At 41.6% G+C, this 22,412-nt stretch overlaps 2 protein-coding genes across 7 annotated transcripts in view; one reads left to right on the forward strand and one right to left on the reverse strand.

Annotated features, from left to right (window-relative positions):
* Window positions 1-22,412, forward strand: part of MYRFL (myelin regulatory factor like) — a 512,195-nt gene that overhangs the window by 344,254 nt on the left and 145,529 nt on the right. The window lies entirely within an intron of this gene.
* The window catches only part of PTPRR (protein tyrosine phosphatase receptor type R), a 156,281-nt gene that overhangs the window by 4,592 nt on the left and 129,277 nt on the right, over window positions 1-22,412 (reverse strand). For 5 of the 6 annotated variants that reach the window (XM_077338803.1, XM_077338801.1, XM_077338806.1 and 2 more), the window contains 6 exons: window positions 22,319-22,403; window positions 21,055-21,134; window positions 20,165-20,302; window positions 7,885-7,995; window positions 3,350-3,507; window positions 1,628-1,741 (listed from right to left, as the gene is read on the reverse strand). In XM_077338803.1, the coding sequence (XP_077194918.1) occupies window positions 1,628-1,741; window positions 3,350-3,507; window positions 7,885-7,995; window positions 20,165-20,302; window positions 21,055-21,134; window positions 22,319-22,403 (686 nt within the window). The remainder of the gene's footprint in view (window positions 1-1,627; window positions 1,742-3,349; window positions 3,508-7,884; window positions 7,996-20,164; window positions 20,303-21,054; window positions 21,135-22,318; window positions 22,404-22,412) is intronic. The other variant, XM_077338802.1, reaches the window with a different exon arrangement.

The raw sequence follows: 22,412 nt of genomic DNA on the forward strand, positions 1-22,412 counted from the left end.
AAAATGGAGCACATACATGAGAGAAACTATATCCTGCTACTCCCCCCACCTTTCCTTACTGAGCTCCATTGTCTGAAATGATTTTCTCCCAGCCCAGCACTGCTAGCAGAAATGAGTATGCTGAGAAAAATGATTTAAGGGATGGAGTAATTAAGCAGGGTGAGAAAGGCTTTAGCTCCTTTCACTGGTGTAATTAATTTTGTGAAAAAGAATAGTTCCTCATTTTACATGTGAATAAATAGACATGAATGCACCAGCATATATATCCTGGGTCTGTCAGAAGTCTCTTTACTTTACTACCTTATCAGTTCCTCATCATTTCTCCTTAAACAATAAAGGAAAAGGCAGTTGAATACTTTTTTAAAAAATCTAGATGACAAAAATATAATCCCTAATATAAGAGGCAGCTGGAAACACTGTTTCTGGCTATATTCATGTTAATAGCTGGCCTTCTGGCTCTGATGTGCTCAAAGTTCTCTGATCTAGACCATTGCTCTTTATAGGAAACAGCATACAGTGATAACCATTTTCAGGGTAAATAGGCAATTGCATTGGTTAAGCTCCGACATATTCAACCCTCATTTTTGCTTTCTTTGGCCTTTTATCTCAAACCAAAAATATAACACAATGTTAAAAAAAACAGAATTGCAAATAATTGTTTTTCAAATTCAAGGACAAGCTAGATATTGCATTCACATACATGTAGCAATGCTCCAGTAGGGTTTGTGATTTTTAATGAAAAGGAACCTTGGGAAGCTGTAATTTTCAGCAGAGGTATGGTAGGTATGCTTGCTATATTTTTACTCCAGATCCTGCTCCCTCCCCATTGCTTTCTTCCCTTTAAATACATACCTGGAGCCCCTGAATAGAAAGGTACTTGGAAAATTGGTATTTTGAGATGGAAAACCACCCCCTCCCCGCCCCAACTGAAGTCTTCTGGGACTGATTTTTCCTTAAAACCCTGTTAGTGCAATGCTATGTATAAATAGTCCCCAAGACTCCTTCAGCTTACTCATTCACTTTATTCTTAGACCACTTTCTTTGTCTGGTCTAATCAAAATAACTTTAATCAGTGAGATTACAGTCAAGCAGAATACCTGAGATCTAACAGACAAATATAAATGATTGTTCACAAAGTACATTTAAAACATTTATAACAACATGAACAGAGGCATAATGATCAGGAACAATTAAATGGCAGTTATCATTTGGGGACATTGCACACGGGGTAACAGATTACAGTAGATGAGATCAGAAGGGGTGACAACAGCTGGGCAGTAGCTTTACATTAGAGTGTATGGAGTGTCAGAGTTGCTTGACAAGGAGCCAAGTTCAGGAATAATCCTGTCACCAGTCTCAACTGAAAGCCTGGTGGAAGAATTCCGTTTTGCGGGCCCCATGAAAGTGTTTGAGGTCCAGTAGGGTCTTGATTTCAATGCGGACCTTGTTCCACCAGGGAGTTGGGGCCATGGACAAGGAGCCCCTGTATCTGCTTGAGGCCAGGCAAATTTCTTTGGGGCCACGGATAGAGCAAATCGCTCTTCAGGGAGTATAAGCAAGCAACTGGTCCTTGAGGTATGCAGGACCCTGGCTGCATATGGTCTGAAGGTGTGTATCAGCATCTTACCTGTCCAAACGCAGTTGGCAGACAATGCTTAAAGCATCAACAACACCCTCTTCTTTCAGCTGATGACAGCCAATGGCAGTAGCAATAAAACACCCAGTTCTTCCTATTCCAGCACTGAAAGTAAAAATTAACCCAAACTATTTAAATTACCATAATCAGTGCTCACAATTCAGACTGTAAGTGCTCTGAAATATTATCAGTGAAGAAAAAAAAAGAATCATCAATATATCTAAGGGCCTTATTAGGCAACATATTAGATGTGACCTGGATCCCAACTAGCATTTAACATGTGACCCAGCATTCACCTTAAAAATGAGGGATATTGGTTCCTGAGTGCACGTACAGTGGCAGCAGAGACTTCACCATCCCCTCCTTTTATCCCTGTATGCCTTTGGTAGCAGAAAAGAACTGCGGAGAATGGGCTGTTTGCCCTACAGTTGGTTCCACATGACTTTCCAGGAGATACTTGGAACAAGTAATAAGATAAACAGCCCATCCCCTATGGCTCATCTCTGCAACCAGAAATGTGTGTGTTGGAAGGGAGGGATAAAGTCACCATAATCATTCTGCCATCATATGCATGTGTGGGAGTCAATTTGCCTACTAGTTATGTTTAAGGTGAGTTGCCTGATAAACACAAGTTGGGTTGGGGTTTTCCCCAACTTGTTTAACATAATATCTAATCAGACCCTAAATTTCAATGTGGCCTTATCTGTGAATACTTAAACCTAGAGACTGAGACCATGGGCAGACAAGACAGATCTTTCTGCAAACTTAAGAAAAGGAAATAGGCATAAGTGTCACTAAAAAGCATATTTATGTAGAAAGTCTTGTTAGACTCATCTCTAGGGTGCTTTCAGCATTCACAGCTTAATTTCAATTCTTACTGAATTGAAGGCAGGATCCCTTTAATTCACATTCTGTTCACTTCCTTTTTTTCTATACTCTGCACCTATCTTCTTTCTTGAATTTTCTCCTCCAAGTTGCAAAATGTAGCTCTGCATACTAACTGGATTACTGAGATTTTTTCTTTTGTATTTTTTTGTGTGCTCTTGATTAGTCTTTGCTGATTGGTTTCCGGCAGGAACATGGCTTTCACTTCTGGACTTATAATTTTAGTGCTGCCTTCATTTTGTTTCAACTTCTGTGTTGTAAAACCATTATTTCTGCTTTATAAGCTCCCTTAAGTGTTGTGAAGAGCATAGTGCAGCATTAAGAGAGAAATAAATAAAGCCAGAAATAAGTCAGAAATAAAGATGAGCCCTTCTTGCCTAACGCCACTACCTCCTGCCTTCTCCCTCCTGACATGTGCTTTACACAATGCACGGAGGGGGAATTCTCACCAGGGCAGCACTCTCTCTGTTCTTTTCTCCTGCCTTCTCCCTGCCATCTTGGCAATTTCTTTTTTTAAGTGAAGTAGATGCATTACACTTGGATTCCTTTCTTTAAAAAACTATTGTAAGGAGCCATTGCATTTCTTTCTCTTAAAATAAAAGAACACACAAGAGAACATTCATGGGCCACAATGTGATTGAGTCAGTAAGGTGCTTGTCAGAGATCACAGCTTTGTGAGTTCAAGCCTGGCTGTGGATATTAAGTAAAACTCCCCACAGAGGAGTTTTTAATTTTTTTACTCCTGAAATGGTCCATTTTTAAAACTTAAGCTTTTCAAAAGTTAAAAAATAGTCAAAAGTTAAAAAAAAAATTTTTTAAGTGACTTACCTGCAATGCACAATTACAGGCCCTCTCCCGGCTGATGCCATTCTGTCTTTTTCTACATCCAGCATGAGCTGTAGAAGAGGTTGAGCACTATCTGGAGTTTTGTGGTCTGGCCATGATGTGTACCAATAATGTTTGACACATTTTGACTGGTTTCCTTGCTGAAAATAATGGTACAGTTTTATCACTTACTAAAAGCCATGACTTCTTCAGGTAGCAAAAAAGTTCCAAAAAGGAGGCACAACTGTATAAGATACCACAATTTTTCTCCAGAACAACGACTCTAGGTACAACTTGCACTTTTGCTATTTAGCATACAAATTCACATGGACTGAGAGTGTTTTTAGGGCCCTTTATATATACAGCGCTGTCATCATGAGTGCCAAAGGATAGTCTTTCCTTCCAGAGCTAGCAATGGAGAGTTCTACTTATGTGTATAGAATTGATCTTGCTAGAGCATCACTATTTGATTTGGCCATATACACTGAGAGGGATCTGAAAGACTTAGGTTAAATCCCCATATTGCCATGAATGCCATTCAATGGAATCACTACTGGCAGAGATAATGGGCCCTTAGTATTATTTAAAGAAAAGGTATTGTCCCTTTGATCAAAACCATGAAGTAGATCTCAAGAGGGAGATGAAAATAAGGACAGAAACCAAAGAGAAGAATGCTGTGATACAGAGTGATTTCAGCTACCTTCACTTTGATTGGGCAAATAAGTTCTTGAGTCATGCCATAGAAACAAGCTTTCTAGACATCATAAATGACTATGCATTGGACTAGTTGGTCACAGAGCAGCGACCTAGCATTTCTGGACTTGGTTTTGGTGTGAAATGTAAATGTTCTTGTACCAAATGGGAATAGTGACAACAATGCTATTAAGTTCAGCACTCATGTCAACAGAAAGTTGCCCAAATTCAAGAACAGTCCCTTTTGATTTCAAAAGTGGCAGCTTTGCCAAAATAAGGGGACTATTCAGACAGGAGTTTGAAGGATGAATTTAAAAAAATAAACCCCCTCCAGGATGCTTCTAAGTATACCAGTTAAATGTATACCTCAAATCAGGAAAGGTGCCACAAGTCTTAAAAGAAACCAATGTGTTTAATGACTCAAAGAAGTCATAAAATGCAAAAAGGCTTCTTTTAAAAATGGAAAATTTCCTTGATCAAGATAAACAGAAAGGAGCACAAAAACTACTCCTAGTAAAACAAATGAAATTGGCAATAAGACAAGTAAAAAGAAATTGAGGATTGGGGCTAAAAACATGAAAACAAACAATACAAATATCTTCAAATATATTAGGAGCAGGAAACCACCACAGAGGTGTTTGGGCCTTTGGATGACAAAGAAATAAAAGGATTATGTAAGATAGATGGGGAGATGGCATAGAAATAGAATTAATTGCTTGCCTTTCTTTTCATGTGGAAAATGTGAGATGCATACCCTTGGCCAGCACTACTGCTGCTAGGCACAGTGTCTGAAGAACTGAGCCAAATTGAAGTGATAACAGATAACATTTTAGGACTACAAAGTACACTTGAAATTGATAAATCTGAAAGTCCAGAGAATATTCCCTGATCACAAAATCACAGAATAATAGAGTTGGAAGGAATCTCATGGGTCATCTAGTACAACCCCCTGCACTATGCACTTCAAGAAGGACATAGTTAAAATTGAAAGGGTACAGAGGAGAACAACGAGGATTATCTGGGGCCAAGGGACCCTATGAAGATAGGTTGAGGGACTTGGGAATGTTCAGCCTGGAGAAAAGGAGGTTGAGAGGGGACATGATAGCCCTCTTTATGCATTTGAAAGGTTGTCACTTGGAGGACGGCAGGAATCTGTTCCTGTTGGCTGCATAGAAAAGGATGTGCAGTAATGAGTTTAAACTACAAGTACAACGATATAGGCTAGATATCAGGAAAAAATTTTTCACAGTCAGAGTAGTTCAGCAGTGGAATAGGCTGCCTAAGGAAGTGGTGAGCTCCCCCTCACTGGCAGTCTTCAAGCAAAGGTTGGTTACACACTTTTCTTGGATGCTTTAGGATGCTTAGGGCTGATCCTGCGTTGAGAAGGGGGTTGGACTAGATGGCCTGTATGGTCCCTTCCAACTCTATTATTCTATGCTTCTATGATTCTATTCTATGCAGGGCACTCACATCCCTATTGCTCATCCACTGTAACCTGCCACCACTTGGAGCCGTCAAGGAATCAGCCTTTCTGTCAGTTGGCTATCTAGCCTCTGTTTAAAAATTTCAAAAGATGGAGAACCCACCACCTCCTGAGGAAGCTTGTTCTACTGAGAAACCACTCTGTCAGGAATTTCTTCCTGTTGTTTAGACGGAATTTCTTTTGAATTAATTTCAGCCCATTGGTTCTGGTCTGTCCCTCCGGGGCAAGAGAGAACAATTCTGCTCCATCCTCTATATGGCACCCTTTAAATACTTGAAGATGGTTATCAGATCCCCTCTCAGACGTCTCCTCTCCTGGCTAAACAGACCAAACTCCCCCAACCTTTCTTCATATGTCTTGGTCTCCAAACCCCTCATCTTTGTTGCCCTCCTCTGGACACGTTCCAGTTTGTCAACATCCCTCTTCAACTGGGGTGCCCAAAACTGAATACTATACTCCAAGTGAGGCTGAACAAGAGCAGAGTACACTGGTACCATCACCTCCCGTGATCTGGACACAATACTCCGTTTGATACAGCCCCAAATCCCACTTGCCTTTTTAGCCACCGAGTCACGCTGCGGACTCATGTTCAATGTATGGTCTATTAAGACTCCTAGATCCTTTTCACACATGCTACTTCCAAGACAAGTCTCCCCCATCATATATTGGTGTATTTGGTTTTTCCTACCTAAATGCAGAACTTTACATTTGTCCCTATTGAACTTCATTTTATTCAGTTTAGCTCACAAGTTTCTCAAATAATTCAAATGTGAAATTGTTCATTGGCTAATAAATATATAACGAAAATGTGCTATTTTTTTACATGAACTTCTTTGGGCATCAAGGATCATACCCAAGTTCCTGATTCACTGTGCCATTTTAGGTTGCGAGCTTCCTGATTTGACCATTTCCCACCTGTCCAAAGGTCCTCCATTTTCAAGGAGTTGCACTTCATGTGACTATGCTGAAACCATTCTGCAACAGCTTCTAGGATTTGGGCCATGGGATCAGGGGGGTTATTCATCAGGAGATAGAGCTAGGAGTCATCAGCATACATGTGTGTCACATGTTCATTTTTCACAGTCAGAGTAGTTCAGCAGTGGAATAGGCTGCCTAAGGAAGTGGTGAGCTCTTCTTTGTGCCACCATCCCAAGTTATATATCTACCCTCCCATGTTGCCACTGACCTGGGGGACAATAGTAAAGTCTACATCTGAGCAAGTACAAAGGGCAGTTTCCCAATTTCCTGGGAGGACACTCCTGTGCATATGCATTTGAGTGTGACTGAGTGTTCTAAGGCAGGTGAAGAAAACTTAGAATCACAGTCTTGTCTCTTAGACAGGAAAGACTACAGATTCAACTAAAGCACAAGACAAAGAAAATATTATTGTGCCTACTGTGTTACAAATCTAACAAAAAGAACAAAAAAACATAACCCTATACCAAACTTAAAAATACAGAAATACAGAAGATTTACTTCCAAGATCCCTCCTGGATGTCTGTGGAACAAATATACACCCTGGCCTCCACTTGCTCCAGAAAAACACCTGGCCACACCTACAGCCTGTGACAGCAACAGAGCAGAGAGAGTGGGCTTGCCGTGACTTCTGCCTGGCTTGTACTCACCTGCATTGTGAAGAATTGGGACTGCTGGCTTGTGGCTCCCACCCACTTTGCACCTATCTGCCTTGAACAGGTAAGGGGTTGTCACCCCTTTGCAGGAGCTGCCAACTTGCTGTGGTGGTGGCTTCTGCCCACTTCACACAGGGATGCCTTTGTGTTGAGATGACCCCCTTCAAACTGACAGGAACTTTATCTGGTGGCCTGAATGTTGGTATGCTGGCTCTGTGCTCCCTAGAAGCTTTTAGGCAGTGGAGCATGGGAAATGAAATGGACACCAATGCTTTGACATGACTTCTGAGTAAAGACCTCTCTGGAAGTCCCCAGAACTCTATGCTGAATATCTAGCCAGTTCCTAGAACACTGAAGGAAGGGTTATAATGTCAAAATATCAGCAGTGTTGTCTCCCCCCCTCTGACTCCCACTGGAATGAGGGTAGGCAAAACAGGGTATGAGTGTGAGTTCCCTTATCCTCAGTGGGCACCTGGCAACTCTATCTTAATGGCCATCCTGTGGCAACCAGTACCTGTCTAAAGGAGGGGGGGAGAGGAGCGTAAATCACATGTTCAGATGTATATACATTGAAGGAACATGACAATTACTCAATAAACAGATTTTAGGAAGATATGTGTGCTGATGAGTTCCATAATCGAACCACTATGTGCAAGATTCTCCCCCCCCCAACATCGTCTTCTTCTTTCAGATTACATTGCTCAGTTTCAGGAGATCAGTTATATTGTTACCTTTAGTGTAAGGTTGCGGACAGTATAATTCTCATATTCTTGCACACTATTAACAAGTACTTCCACTTTTCCATATATTCCCCTCTTCTCTGGCCAGTACAGCACACATTTCTAGAAAAAGGGATATATTTTGAAATAAAATAAGTTAAAAACATTCTGTTCTAGATTTATTTTAATTGGTGATTGAGATGAATTAAAATGGCATTCATGAGAAGAATTCCCTGGGCTGGATAGTCAACTTTTGATATATTTATATAAGCATGTACATGCCAGTTTTCTCTACAGGGAGCACCCAATGCAGCTTATAATACAAAAATATAATGTACCTCCCCCCCAAAAAAATCAGGTTTATGAGTGCAGGGCAGGTCTTTCTTTCTAAACTATGTCAAGAGCAACCTGAAGCCCCTCAAAGAAGTCAGTATATTTGAATAGAAATGATAAAAGGGCTCCAAGTACCATAGTTAGTAATAAAATCTGAGCATACTGGGGATTAAATCTTCCTACTGAGCATTAAAAATACATACGCTTCCATGTGTTAGTACTAATATACAGATCCCTTACTACTGCAGTTCCATATGAAGTCCACAATAAAATAACAAATCATCCTATCAGTAAAATGAGCAGACAAAAATTAAACTTATTTTGCAATTCTATAGCTAATTAGCCTTTTACCCCCCCATAATTAAAAAAAAAACATTCTTTACCTTTGATATTTCAGGTCATCTGACGGCCACCTAATTCTTTAGATTAAATTCTATTGCCCTATTTTAGAGGTATCATTCACAGAGACACGTCACATGTACTTTAGGGATCAAAGAAGGCTCATGCATCTTAAATCCAGTCTCCAGTCCATTCTGATACCAGCAATGTAAAAAAAAAAAATCAGCTTTTGACTCTTGAATCTAATAACTTTTAGCAGCTATCCAACCTCACCCTGGAGCATTACTGAGTTAATAACACGAACAATTATAAATAGACAGCTCCCCAGGAAGTTGTAGGAAAAGAAATACTGAATCTTTCAGCTACTCCTTGCCCATTAACTATCCCAGTGTCCGCCTCTTGAGATTTCTTGATAAATGGGTCTACTGTCTGCAGCTCTCTCCAGGCTTCTGCTGTTCCCTCAGGGAAGTTACTCTTGTCTTGTTCCCAGCCCTTTCACTGGCAGCTTTCACTGGGGTTGACAGCACCAAACCTACCTTCCATTATTATTGCCTGTCACTTCCAGTAAGGTACAGTGCCTCTATTACGTTCAGACTCATAGTCAGAAATGTTTTATTGGAGGAACAAATGAGTCCATAGGTAATCAACCATCATTATTTATTTTCTCTGCTTTACTTCAACATGATTTCAGACACACACACACACACTCCTTTTGTATGTTTTTTAAAAAGCATCAGGACTTTTCAGCCCTGTTAACTTTTAATTCTGTTCATCAGTTTCACATAGAATTCACATTTGGAAGATTTATTTATATTTAATTGTATTTGTTGACTACCACTCCCAGCCCAGCCGGCTCATGGTGGCTTACAATAAGAACATTAAAATCCACATATAACCAATATTGGAGGTGAAAAACAATCTACAATAAGCAATCTACAAAAAAATTCCCCCATCCCATCTCCTCGTACTCTACCGCGGTTGTCACCATTGCCCCAGAGAGTATTTACTGGCGATGCCCAGCCTTGGGGCCTATAGAGGGAGGGACCCAATCTTTCTAACCTGGCATCAACTAAATGCCTGGTAGAACATCTCCTACAGGCCCTGCTGAACACTGATACCTCCCGTCAGGGCCCTCAGCTTTTCCGGGAGTTCATTCCACAAGGTCGGGGCCAGGACCAAGAAGGCCCTGGCTGAGGCCAGGTGTGCCTCCTGGGGTGCGGGGGACCAGCAAAATAATATATGCAGAATTGAGAGTCCTGTGGGGGGCATAAAGAAACAAGCAGTCCCTCAGATAAGTGGGACCCAGGCCACGGATAGCCTTTAAGTTCAGAACCAAAACCTTGAACCTGATCCAGAAGCCAACTGGTAACCAATGCAGCTGCCTCAGAATAGGCTGGACATGGGCCTTCCAAGATGACCTTGTGAGTACCCTAGCAGCTGTGTTTTGCACCAATTGCAATTGCTGGGTCAGAGACAAGGGAAGATATGTGTAGAGTGAGTTACAGATGTCTAGTCTGGAAGTGACCGTTGCATGGATCACTGTGGCCAAATCTTCTGAAGACAGGTAGGCCGTTAGTAACCTAGCTTGGTGCAGGTGGAAAAATGCTGCTTGTGCTACCTTCATGATCCGATAAGGAGGCATTAAAGATCACCCCCAAATTCCTGGCTGTAGGTACAGCCATAAGCTGCACTCTGTCCAGGCAGGGGAAGCGTGCTTATGACAGGATTAATACTTTTAACCTCAACTCCTTCCTTTTTTTACACAGAAAATTTACACTTGAAAGACTTGTGATTTGGAGGGGCATGACTGATGATTGAAGGGGCTGGAGCCTTTTTTTGTACCATTGTGGCTATGGGCCTGATCACAATCCTTGATAGGATTCCAACAGCACCCCTCAAACCTTGGCTGAATCTGCACAAAGCTTTTATTGCAATCCCGGATTGATTAAATCCCTCCTGTATGCACTGAAATCAATTTCCATGTTGATTTTGTTCGATGGAAATTTTCCATCTGCAACTTCCATGCCTCGATCTGCATTGACCCTACGGAATATCAGGGAGCACTTATTTTCCGGGATGTCCAACTAAAGCGTTCCGGAAGCCCAATAGAAGAAAGCGTAGATGTCTGCGGCTTCGGATTAACCAGCACTCCCCCCCCCACTTTTTTACAATTCTGTAAACGTGTTTACAATGTTGACGTAGCACGGTTTCTGTTGCTGATTAGTTGAGTTGCGGACTCAAAAAGAAAAGGCTATCCTTTGGATCTTTTGCTTGGGATTGTTGAGACACTGATATCATTCAATCACTTGCCATTTTATGGTACTCTCTGCTCTCTGCTCACTAATCTGAACATACATTTTACAGAGCCTTTTCTTTCTTTCTTTTAAAAAAATATTTAAGGGGCTTGCGGCATAATATATTCTTTGTCTAAATGGAAACTCAGTTTTCTGGCGACCTCTCCTCCGAGCTCCAGCTCAGTGGCCCTTTGGCCTCAGCCACGCATTTTAAAGGCTCACTCTGCCCCAGGGCCCTTACATCTTGCTATGCAGGGGGGGAGGGAGGGCAGGGGCTGATAAGTGCAAGGTTGCTTTAAAGTGGTGTGGTGGGCACTAAATTTCCTGGCAGACTGCCATGAACTGGGGGAAGAGTGGTGTGATCAAGAAGCACTAAGGAGGGCTACAGTTGGGTGGAGGAGCCCACCCAGATGTAGATGGCGAAAGCGACTGAAGTCTGTTTCGGTTTGGGGAAACTGTTTGTTGCAGATCACTCACTATGTCTGGGCCCAAATCGAATGGAGATTGGTAAGAATGAATGTGGGAAAAATCATTTTATGCAGAATAGGCCCTGATCTATGTATTAGTGAAGCTTCCTCAAGCTCCACACACATGCCCAGGTGGCCCCTCTCTCTTTTTTGTAGCACCATCTTCCTCTCAGTCCCACAAGCCACTTCTGCAATCTGAGGGAGGATGTGATTCAAACTATATAATTCTTGACATTATTCTTGATTCCTTACAATGACAAGTTATACAGAATGTTTTAAAATGTATACTAGGCATTCCACTGTTTTTAAGTATACTAATATTTTAGAGCCTCTTGTGGCGCAGAGTGATAAGGCAGCCGTCTGAAAACTTTGCCCATAAGGCTGGGAGTTCAAGCCCAGCAGCCGGCTCAAGGTTGACTCAGCCTTCCATCCTTCCAAGGTCAGTGAAATGAGTACCCAGCTTGCTGGGGGGTAAACGGTAATGACTGGGGAAGGCACTGGCAAACCACCCCGTATTGAGTCTGCCATGAAAACGCTAGAGGGCGTCACCCCAAGGGTCAGACATGACTCGGTGCTTGCACAGGGGATACCTTTACCTTTACCTAATATTTTAGAAGCCTGTTGTCAATGTCTTGGAACTTCCTGTATTCACTTACTCTGTACCTGTAGAGAACTATGGGATTACAACCATACTGTTCTTTCAACAGAGAATACTCACACATTGGTCATTTCTAGGATCCTCAGTTGTTTGGGGGAAAGGGATGCATAAAGCATTCAAACAAAACTAAACTAAAACATTTTAAAGGACTCAGCAGCCACAACAGCAGAGACCTTCAAGACAAGATGTATAACTATAAGAAAGCTTGTACACCTTATGGCAGAACAGCCCTATGGGCACTGCTCTGATTTGGCCTTCTGAGGCATCTAGGCAACTGCAGTCATCCTGCATCTTGGTTCACTAGTGTGCCATCCTTCCAGCTCGCCTTTTAGGAGTTCTGTTGTGCTTCTCCTTCAGTACACTGCCACCAGCTGGTTGATGTCAGAATTACCTACCAAGAGGGTCTGCACTACCAAGTTCCCTTCTGTATGCTTGCTTAAAGTAGCCTGAAACATTCTTCAGGCTTCAAGACACCACAGAAGGGGTGTGATTGTGAAGAATATAGTAGGGAAACATAGCTGTGTACATGCCCACCCAGGGCCCCTCCCCTTCCCACCCCATCCAGGCACATCATTGGCCAGTGGGGGGGGGGGTGTTGACATGACCATATATGGTTATATCACCCAATAAATGTTTAACAAATTTAATATATATATATTAAAATTAATTAATTCCCATCCACTTGAGAAACCCTTCCAAGACTGTCAAGAAAACCCCAAGGTTTCACGAAATGCTGGTTGAGAAAGCCCAGCTTAAAGGCTCCACTTAGTGCCTGCATCTTCCACTACCCAACAAGGGGATGGCTTACCATACTTGTGCACTCTCAGGAAATGAGTGACCTCACAATCAGCTGCCTCTCTTTCTAAAGTGTCCATTTTGAATAGTGTGTTTGAACAGTGAAGGTCCAAGTGGCACAAAGGCCATCAATCAGCATTTAAAACAATAAAGAATTCTTTTTTTTAAAGCCACATATTCTATGCACAGCAATGAACTGAGCAAGGAATTTAAAAAGTGCAAACACACAGTTCTTCCACCCCTCAATTTGATACATACCTCATTTCAAGGCACTCTCTTTACTCTTAGCAGTTACAGCATTCTAAAAGCTTCCAATTACCTTGGAGACTTTGTCTGGGCGGCCAACCAAGATGGAGCCTTTTATGTGACTTCCCCCTGCGAGTTATCCCCAGTTGAAATCAGCCAAATGGACCCTGCTTGGTCCATGCCAAGGGTTTTGATCTCTTTTGTCTGCTCACCCCCTTTATCTGAAGACGTGTGTTTGTATCTTGAATAAAACTTTGTACCATTCACATTGTTCCCCAAGCTGCACATGAGTGTATAGAAAGTATGGTGGTCTGCGAAAAAATGTGTTCCCTTCACAACTACCTATTGCTTACAATGCCAAGTTCTTACCAAAGAAAATGTGGATCACATTTATATGTTAATGACCAAAGCGAACTTTGTAAACACTCTTGATTTTTTTCTTTTTTAAAGATTCTGATAAGAAAATTTCACAACATGTTCAATATCCAATAAAGTGCAGGATTTTTTTGGGAACGTTTAAAAAATTCTGGCAAATAAAACAAACCATCTTAATGCATATCCAATACCAATCAAGGCCAAACATTTCAGAACCTTTACTTTAGCATTTGTAACTAAAACAAACTTTTGAGCCTCTGGGGAGGGCGGTATATAAATATAATAAATAACTAAATAATACAAAAATGCCAGCCTTTGGCAGGGAGAGTTTGCTTGGGAGTGGTTACCATGAAGCTGGAAGTGCTAACTGTTTTGGATGATGGAATTATAATATCTTATGGTGTATTTCTGTGCGTGTTTTGCTTTCAGCTTTGTCTGAGGGAATTGACTGAAATAATATAAACCTGCCAACAGTGCAGCTAAGCCTGATTACCTCCCAGTCTATGTATGCCAAAGGCTGCCTTGCTGGATCAGCCAGTCTGCTGGGTTCTTCAAGCCTGTGTTGCCAGCCATGCTCCCATGCCTTGTTAACAAGGCAATGCAGTGCCAAATGTCCACAAAGTGTTCAAAACCTCAATGTAGTCATGAAAGTCCCTACATTTACTAAATGTCTCAGAAGCATTATTTTGTAACTACATTGCCTTAATAATTGTATTCATGTGATATTACATCTTTTTTATTTAATTTATTCTTTGTTTTTAATTTTTTTGACAAGTCAAAAAATAATGCCATTAGGGACAGCAGCAGCACTAAACCCAGGACCAGGGAGGAGACAGGCAGAGAGGAAAAAAGAAGGGGGGGAGAGGGAACATGTACAATAAACATGGACCCATCATAGAATTTCATATTTACATCACCGTTTTCCACATACTGCTGTCAGAGAGTTTTTAAAAGTTGAATGCAGGCTTCCAAGGAGTATAATACTATTTCTGTATCATTTTAATGCCAGGTTCTTTTGCATGTGTTTATTACTATATTATACATTATAGATAGATAGATTACAGATAGATATTTAAAATGACCATTTATTAATGATATTGGACATAATTATAAATTGTTTGGTATCTTCATCAGTTTGTGTTTACTGCTGAATACAGGTTGTGATTGCCTCACTTTATGTGTTTTTGCTGCTGTTACACAGATTTTGTTTTCTTTATTGAGCTTTAGGCTAGGTTCCCCATTTGGCTTTATAATATTTCAGCACAGACAAGGAAGTCCTAACTAATGTCTGTTTCGTAAATGGACCAACCTGGAGAAAGCTATTTCCCCAGAAAGCACATTCTTTGTGAGGCTTTAGTTCAGACTCCATAAATCAAATCCTAACCAAACTTGGAGGGCAGGTAGAGGAGAGTCAGCAAGAAGTCTCCTGTGATCTTGGTGTCTCTAGCTTGCACAGAATCTGTTCTATATACTCCTGGTTTGGGAGATTAAGGAGTGTATATAATGGATCCTGTATAAGCTAAAGACATTAGCCACAATGGTCTCTCCCCCCCCCCCCAGATGCTCTACTATATGTCCTCCAAGTTCAGCCCCCTTTGCATTGAAGTTCTGTAAACATTCCTACTGCGTGGAGACTGTCTGCAAATGTACTGATTCATGAATCTCCATGAAAGGCTGGGAAATTCATAGAAAATTAATGCAGGTTGACCTGCAATGAACTTCATTTAAGAAACCACAAGCCAGCCAAAATTTGTCATTAACTTTGGTTCACAAGCCAGCTCATGCCCATCTCTACATGGGACAGTGACTAAGTGTCTTTATCTGTTAGAAAGGCCAAAGCAACATAGTACTCATAGGTCAGCCAGGTATTCCGTGGCAGCCCCCTAGTACTGCCCCAACTCTCTTCTCACTCCTGACTTACCCAGAGTTTATCTGGAAAGAGTGAATCAGTGAGAATAAAAATTAACACATTTACTGATGGTTCAGTATATGGAAGTTTTCAGATGTGGCAGATATTGAACTCTAACGTGGAACTGTATTTTTTAAAATTAATATTGGGACTGGGGGGGGGTGGAAGTTTGAGTCCCCAAAACATCTGCTGCGAAGGGATTGGTGATTGACAACCTGAGGAGTGGGGGGAGAAGTGTGGATTGTCACCACTTTAGGGTTCTCTGCCACCTCGTCAGGAGGGGGAAAGCTGTGACAAGGCAGCGCGAGAACATTGGAGGGGTCTCTCATCAGGAAGCATGCAAACACGTGGTTTCCTATAATGCATTTGCAAGCAGGAGGTAGTGCACATTTTACACTTCCATGCAGAAACAGTCTATTCTCCACAGCAAGGTCATAAGGTAAAGGTAAAGGTATTTCCTGTGCAAGCACCGAGTCATGTCTGACCCTTGGGGTGACGCCCTCTAGCGTTTTCATGGCAGACTCAATACGGGGTGGTTTGCCAGTGCCTTCCCCAGTCATTACCGTTTACTCCCCAGCAAGCTGGGTACTCATTTTACCGACCTCGGAAGGATGGAAGGCTGAGTCAACCTTGATCCAGCTGTTGGGATTGAACTCCCAGCCTCATGGGCAGAGCTTTCAGATGGCTGCCTTACCACCCTGCGCCACAAGAGGCTCTTTTAGCAAGGTCATATGCAAGAAAAAAGCAGTATTTAGTAGAACTGAATACCAATAGTTATATTTGCACTGGGGAGGAGTTTCCAGGTAGGTATGATACTGGGAGAAAACAAAGAAAAGCAAAAGTGCAACACTATGAGTAAGCAAAACAGTGCATTTTTTTAAAAGTACAATGCATTCAATAATTTTCATAAATATCTATTTGGTTCATCTCAAGGTATGATACCGGGATGGTCATAATCTTATGGCGTTACCTGTGTTTTTTTTCCCATTTGGCATGTCATTCAGCACACTCCTATTGATTTGTGGTGTTGCTGCCCTTGCAGGGAGGGGCAGGAAGGTTCTCTGTCTCCAAGCAGTGAAAAAATATTCATTTGGAAGCCTCCTTAATTACAATCTAAACCCTTTGTGCCTAATTTTAGGTTCTATGCAAATTATGTTTTTATTGACCTTATGCTGGATGCTATGGTCAATATGGCCACTATCATTTGTTCCAATGAAACTGGAGCCAAGTTTTAGTGGGAAAAGAAGGAATAAGAATGTCCCTTCTGCATGTGGGATTCAGAACAAGCCACACTGCACAAGGGTAATTATTTTTTTAAATAAAGGTGATTCCTCTGTTTTCTCTGAAAGCATTAATATTTTGATTCCAACTAAGACAGATAGCAACCAAACTCCAGTAGCGAATAAGATGATAGAATAATTCATCCATGATTTCAATAGTTCTTAATATTTTTCCCAGGATTTCCCAGTGGGATGTCAGAAAGTCATGTAAACATAGACTTTCTCCATATAGCCTGGGAACTTCTTAAGATGTCTCCCCTTCCTTTATTAGAAGGAAATTGCCATGGTAATACAGATAAACACTATTGTGGCCATTCCAGTAAACACAGCACTTCCTGCTATATTGGAGTCCACTGGGTATTTCTTTCAAGTCCTTCTTTTCAAGCAGTGTTAGAAGTATGTGTTTAAAAAATTGGCATTTCCTTTGGGAAAACATTTTCTGTTCAGGTTATGTTCCAATGGGGCTCATTTTCAAAAGTATCTTGATCAGATCAGACAAGGAACTGCTTATAATTTTACATTTCTATAGAATACAAGCATTTAGATTTAATTTTAAATACATTTTGGATATGATAAAAATTCTATCAAAAGCTTCTCTGTCAAGTCAGTGGATTTCTTGCTTCAGTCAGAGCTCTACGCATGCTCCAGTACACAAAATGTCAAGACTGTCCAAGCTATTTTTCAAGGGATGGTTCTCTTATACAAAATCATGGGGTGGATTCACCATTGAAATGCTGTGACTGGATAGCCCAGGAAACCCAATCTTGTCAGATCTTGGAAGCTAAACAGGCCTGACCCTGGACAGTATTTGGATTGGAGACCTTAAAGGACTTGGGTGGTAGTTCCTCCAACGAACACTACAGATCATAACACAGATGGAGGCAGGAAATGATAAACCACCTCTGAACATCCCTTGCCTGGCTTCACTAAACACACTCCACAGTAAATAAATACCACTGAAGTGAAGGCAGTAGACTCTGGAGGCATGGAAGCTACTTCAGCATATTTATTTATTGATTACATTTCTATACCATCCTCCCAGCAAGCTCACTCAGGACAGTGTACATCATATTAAACATCATAATAACATGAAAAATCTAACAATTAATTAAATTTAACATTTAAAATTAATTTTAAAATTAAATTGAGTAACAGTCTAAGTTGGTATCAACAACAGTACCAGCATCAGCAGTCCAGGTTGGGTCATTATCAGCTCTCCTGGAGCTAGACTATGGTAAGGGGGCATTTTTAGTAGGGAGTGCCCAGTAGATGTTGTTTCACAAATCTAGTGGAAAAGCTGTCTTGCAGACCCTGTAGAACTGTTACCTCCTTCAGGGCCCAGATCTGCTCTGGGAGCGCAATCCACCAGGTATGAGGCCAGTCATATTTCTTAGGGACCACAAACTGATTGGAACCTGTGTAGCGAAATGCTTTCTGGGTAAAGATAGAAAAGTAGTCGCTCAGGTATGCAGGACTTAGACCATGGATGGCTTTATGGGTAAGTACCAGTACCTTTAACTTGATCAGGAATTCAACTGGGAGTCAGTGCAGTTGCAAGAACACAGGTCAAATGTGTGCCCTCCAAGGTGTTCCTGTAAGGACCCTGGCCACCGTGTCCTGGACTAGTTGTAATTTCCGGAGCAAGGTTAAGGACAGGCCCATGTAGAATGAGTTACAGAAATACAGTCTAGAGGTGGCTGTTGCATGGATGACTGTGGCTAGGTATTATGTGGCTAGGTATTAAGTAGGATGCTAGTAGTTTGACTTGGCAAAGATGGAAGAATGCCAGCAGTGCCACCATAGATAGGGAGGCATCAAAGATTACACCCAGATTTCTGGCTGAGGATGCAACCAATAGTTGCACCCTATCCTAACAGGGCAAATGCGCTTCCTTGCTTAGTCACTTCTTGCCCAGCCACAGGACTTCCATCTTTGAAGGGTTGAGTTTCAGATTGCTAGCTAGCTTATAACAGTCATTAAAAACTAGATTTTTACCAGTAGTTTAAACTACATCACTTCTAGTGCTGGCATTACCAGATTGATATGATTATTAATGACTTAACTGATCTATCTATCCATCACATTCACAGCTGAATTCTTTATAAATAGTTGTTAGTAACCAAAGGACTTTTCAGAGAGAAAAATATGTTTTAAATAAACAGTATCATGTAAGGGGATTTGCTCACACAACATACTGTGTGTTGGCTTGTACCATCCCTCTAAGGTTCTGAGGCCTGTGCCTTACAATCTTGGGAGCTTTAGAGGTTGGGGCATGGGAGTATCATCATCATCACACCATCAAATCATTTCCAGGACAAACCCAGAAATGATATCACATACATTCTTATATTCCCTGCTTCCCCTTGTCAATCCTGCTGAATTCAGATCTATCTGAATGCAGGTCTTCTGCATTAGTTTTTCCCAAATTGAAACAGACATTGCATTCTACATTTAATTGTCTGGCTGTTCTCTCCTTCCTGCTTGACTGGGGAAGATAAGAGGGGGGATGGTAGCGGTGGTCACAAAACTCCAGCCGTCAATGAAAGAGCACAAGGCTGGAGAGGGATTTATTTCCTGTTGTTTGTCTCCTCTACAGCCAAAGCAAACGGGGAAGGGGGCAGGAATGGAGCACGAGGCTGCTTGTTTATTTTTTTTCCTGAACAAGTTGGGGGGGGGCAGATGAGGGGGGAAAGAATCCAAAAGGCAAATCTCAGCACATAGAAGTGTGGGTTTGGAGCACTTCTAGAAGTGTGGGTTTGGAGTCACTTTTGAAATGAGGGCAAATATAAGTCTTGTGAGGGATTTGCAACTGGGAACATGCAGTTTTTCTGCAGCCTTTGAATTGACAACCTGACCAATCAGTGATAGACTGCTTTGCTACATCAGTATTGGAGGTGCAGAGGAAGTTAATCCGGCAAAACGCAGATATCTACACTTGAAATACTGGGGCTTTCAGAGCAGTTTTCTCAAATGTATCAAGTAATAACCACTCCTGGATATCACGGGGGAAAGGTAACATCACTGTAGATCAATCACAGACAATGCAGAGGGAAAATTTAAAGTACTAAATATCAACATGAAAATTGAATAAGGTGTAGATGAGTTTTTAAAATTTGAGGTCACAGGGGATAAAAAGCCAAGTGCAGAGTCTGCCCTAGAGTAGTGTGATATCACTGCAAGATTTGGCTTGGAAATTATATCATACTGTTGAACTGATGGTGATTTTGGTGGGACTGTTTTTCCACACTAGCCTATCAAAAGGAGTTAAGTACATGGGAATTGCTGGCAGAGGGTTTAAAAACCTACCCCCTTCCATTTCTCTCCCATTGCGTAATATTTAGATTGCAAGTTTCTCAGAAGAGGGAGCCATCTTTTCATGTCATCCAGTAAATCAATGTAATGGATGGCATAAGAAGAATAAATAATTCCACCCCAACCAAATCCATCAACTGTTCCTGGATATTTTTTGCGGGGAGGGACTTACATTTTGATTTCATACATCATGTTATTTGAGTCCAAATCATTTGATAGCAGCAGATCAGCTTGTTTCCACACTGAGGACAATGGAATATTTTTTGCAAGCTGAGAAATCCTACCTCATTTTTCTCCTTTAGCTTTGTGATCATAACAATGACAGGACCATCCTCTTGCCATACCATCAGCCAGAAGTCATTCACTGTATTAATCATAGGCCCTTGGGTTGCGATGAAGGCTTTTTCCTGGCCACCATAACCCTGATTTAGAAATAGACACAAGAAGGAGTTGTGTATTTTGTGGATATAATAGAAAATGGGGATTTATATTAAAAAGAGAATACTTCCACTAGAACTCTGCATGAAAGTGCTTATGAATAATAGAACAACACTTATGAATCAACTGATTATTTGTCACAGAGTTTAAATAATTGGTTCTTCCATTGTTCATTGCTTTATTTATAGAAAGAAATAAGAATAGGGCAAGGATTTGGGGGCAGAAAAGGAAATAGGGCATAACCCAGTAGGATGATCAAACTCACTGTTGCTCTACTAGGAAAATGAAATAGAACAGTGGTCCCCAACCTTTTTATCACTGGGGACCGGTCAACACTTGATCATTTTACTGAGGCCCGGGGGGGGGTAGTCTTTTGCTGAGGGACATTGCCATTGCTGCCTGAGCCCCTGCTCCACTTGCTTTCCCGCCGGCTCCCCTGACTTCCCGCTGCCCACTGGGGGGCACTGCCAGCAGCAGCTGTGCAGTGCCACGCTGACGGGGAGTCCCAGCCATGGCGGCTGCCAGAGAGCACCAAAGTTGAGCCAGCAGAAGAGTGGCAGGGCAGCCCCCGAGGCAGCTGCAGGGGAGGACGAGGCAGCTGCAGGGGAGGAGGACGAGGAAGAGCCACGGCCCAGTACCAACTGATCCATGGACCGGTACTGGTCCCTAGACCTGGGATCGGGGACAGCTGAAATAGAAGATGAGAAATTCTCATAAATAGCATCAGCTTACTTACCCTAATGTAATTAGCATTTATATAGGTGCTCAAGGCATTGCCAGGGTACTTTGGTCTTAAGCACACCCTGCTTGTAAGATCTGGAAAGAAGGGAATGAAAAAGAAAAATGCATTTACCTTTGAGAACCACAGAGAAAAGCATATGGATGCTGTAAAGTGCCAGTTATGCAGGGCATATAGATTTTATATAGCTGCAGTAGAGAGGATGGTGCAAGTACTGCCCCATGTTAAGGCATTCTTAGAAACACTCCCTTAGACATCCACAGTTCCTCCAGCCCTCCTCTTTTGGATTGCAGCTGTGGGAAGGGAGCTGGGAATTTATTCTAAACAATTTTAATCCTCATACAGTCTTAGTCCAAGGCTACAGAGTGGGCTGTGTGGATTGGACCGACCATCTTCAGTATGAGCACAATTTATTTATTATGTATTTATTACATTTATATACCACCCTACCCTTAGACTCAGGGCAGTTCACATGAAACACAGCGGAACTGAAAACAACACGGAGAATCAATAGCTATAAATAACAGTAGATTCAAGTGGGTAGCTATGTTGGTCTGAAGCAACACAACAAAACTGCTTGCACTTGAAAGTTCATGTCTTGAATAAATCTTTGTTGCTCTTTGAGGTGCTACTGGACTCTGATTTTATAAATAACAGAAATAGCAGTAAATAGTAAATAACAATAGAACTGTACAGTAGAACAACAGAACAATAGTGATAACAGTAATTCATAATGGCAGCATACTGAGGGACTCGCGGTTGGTCAAGATCAGACATTGATTTCCATGCAAGGGAGGCTCAGGTTCCGGTCAACCTCAACCAAATGCCTGGTGGAAGAGCTCCCTTCACTGAACACAAAGGGAGATAATCCTAGCTGATGCAGTAAATGACCATCAAAAATAAATGTATCTTCAACTTAACAGGACATGTAATCATCAAAAAGTGCTCTGCTCAGGAAGAAGTCTACAAAAGATAGATTGGAATTCATTTGTTACTGGGAACTTGGCAGTTAATCTAAGAAAAGTCACTGAATGCCATCAGCAGCACACAGGGTGGAGTAGCCAGCCAGCCTTTTCCAAAAGAAAATTTATCATTTCAGTCCTCATTTGTCAGTCACTACAGGTGTCCCAGTTCAAGAGGCACACCCAACACTGGGAATGGAAAAGGTGACATAAGCAGTGGACTGATCATAGGGAAAGGAATATATTACAGGCCTGAATATTATACTGCCTGAACACAATGCCAGTTTCATGGGACTTACTTGGCAGAATGGTCTTATAACGATTCTTAGTTCCATGACTAGGAATGTCAATTTCTTTAGGATCCACAAAATTCATTGGAATTTCCTAAATGGA

The sequence above is a fragment of the Paroedura picta genome, chromosome 5 (genome assembly GCF_049243985.1).
Source record: "Paroedura picta isolate Pp20150507F chromosome 5, Ppicta_v3.0, whole genome shotgun sequence".
NCBI classification, from domain to species: Eukaryota; Metazoa; Chordata; class Lepidosauria; order Squamata; family Gekkonidae; genus Paroedura; species Paroedura picta.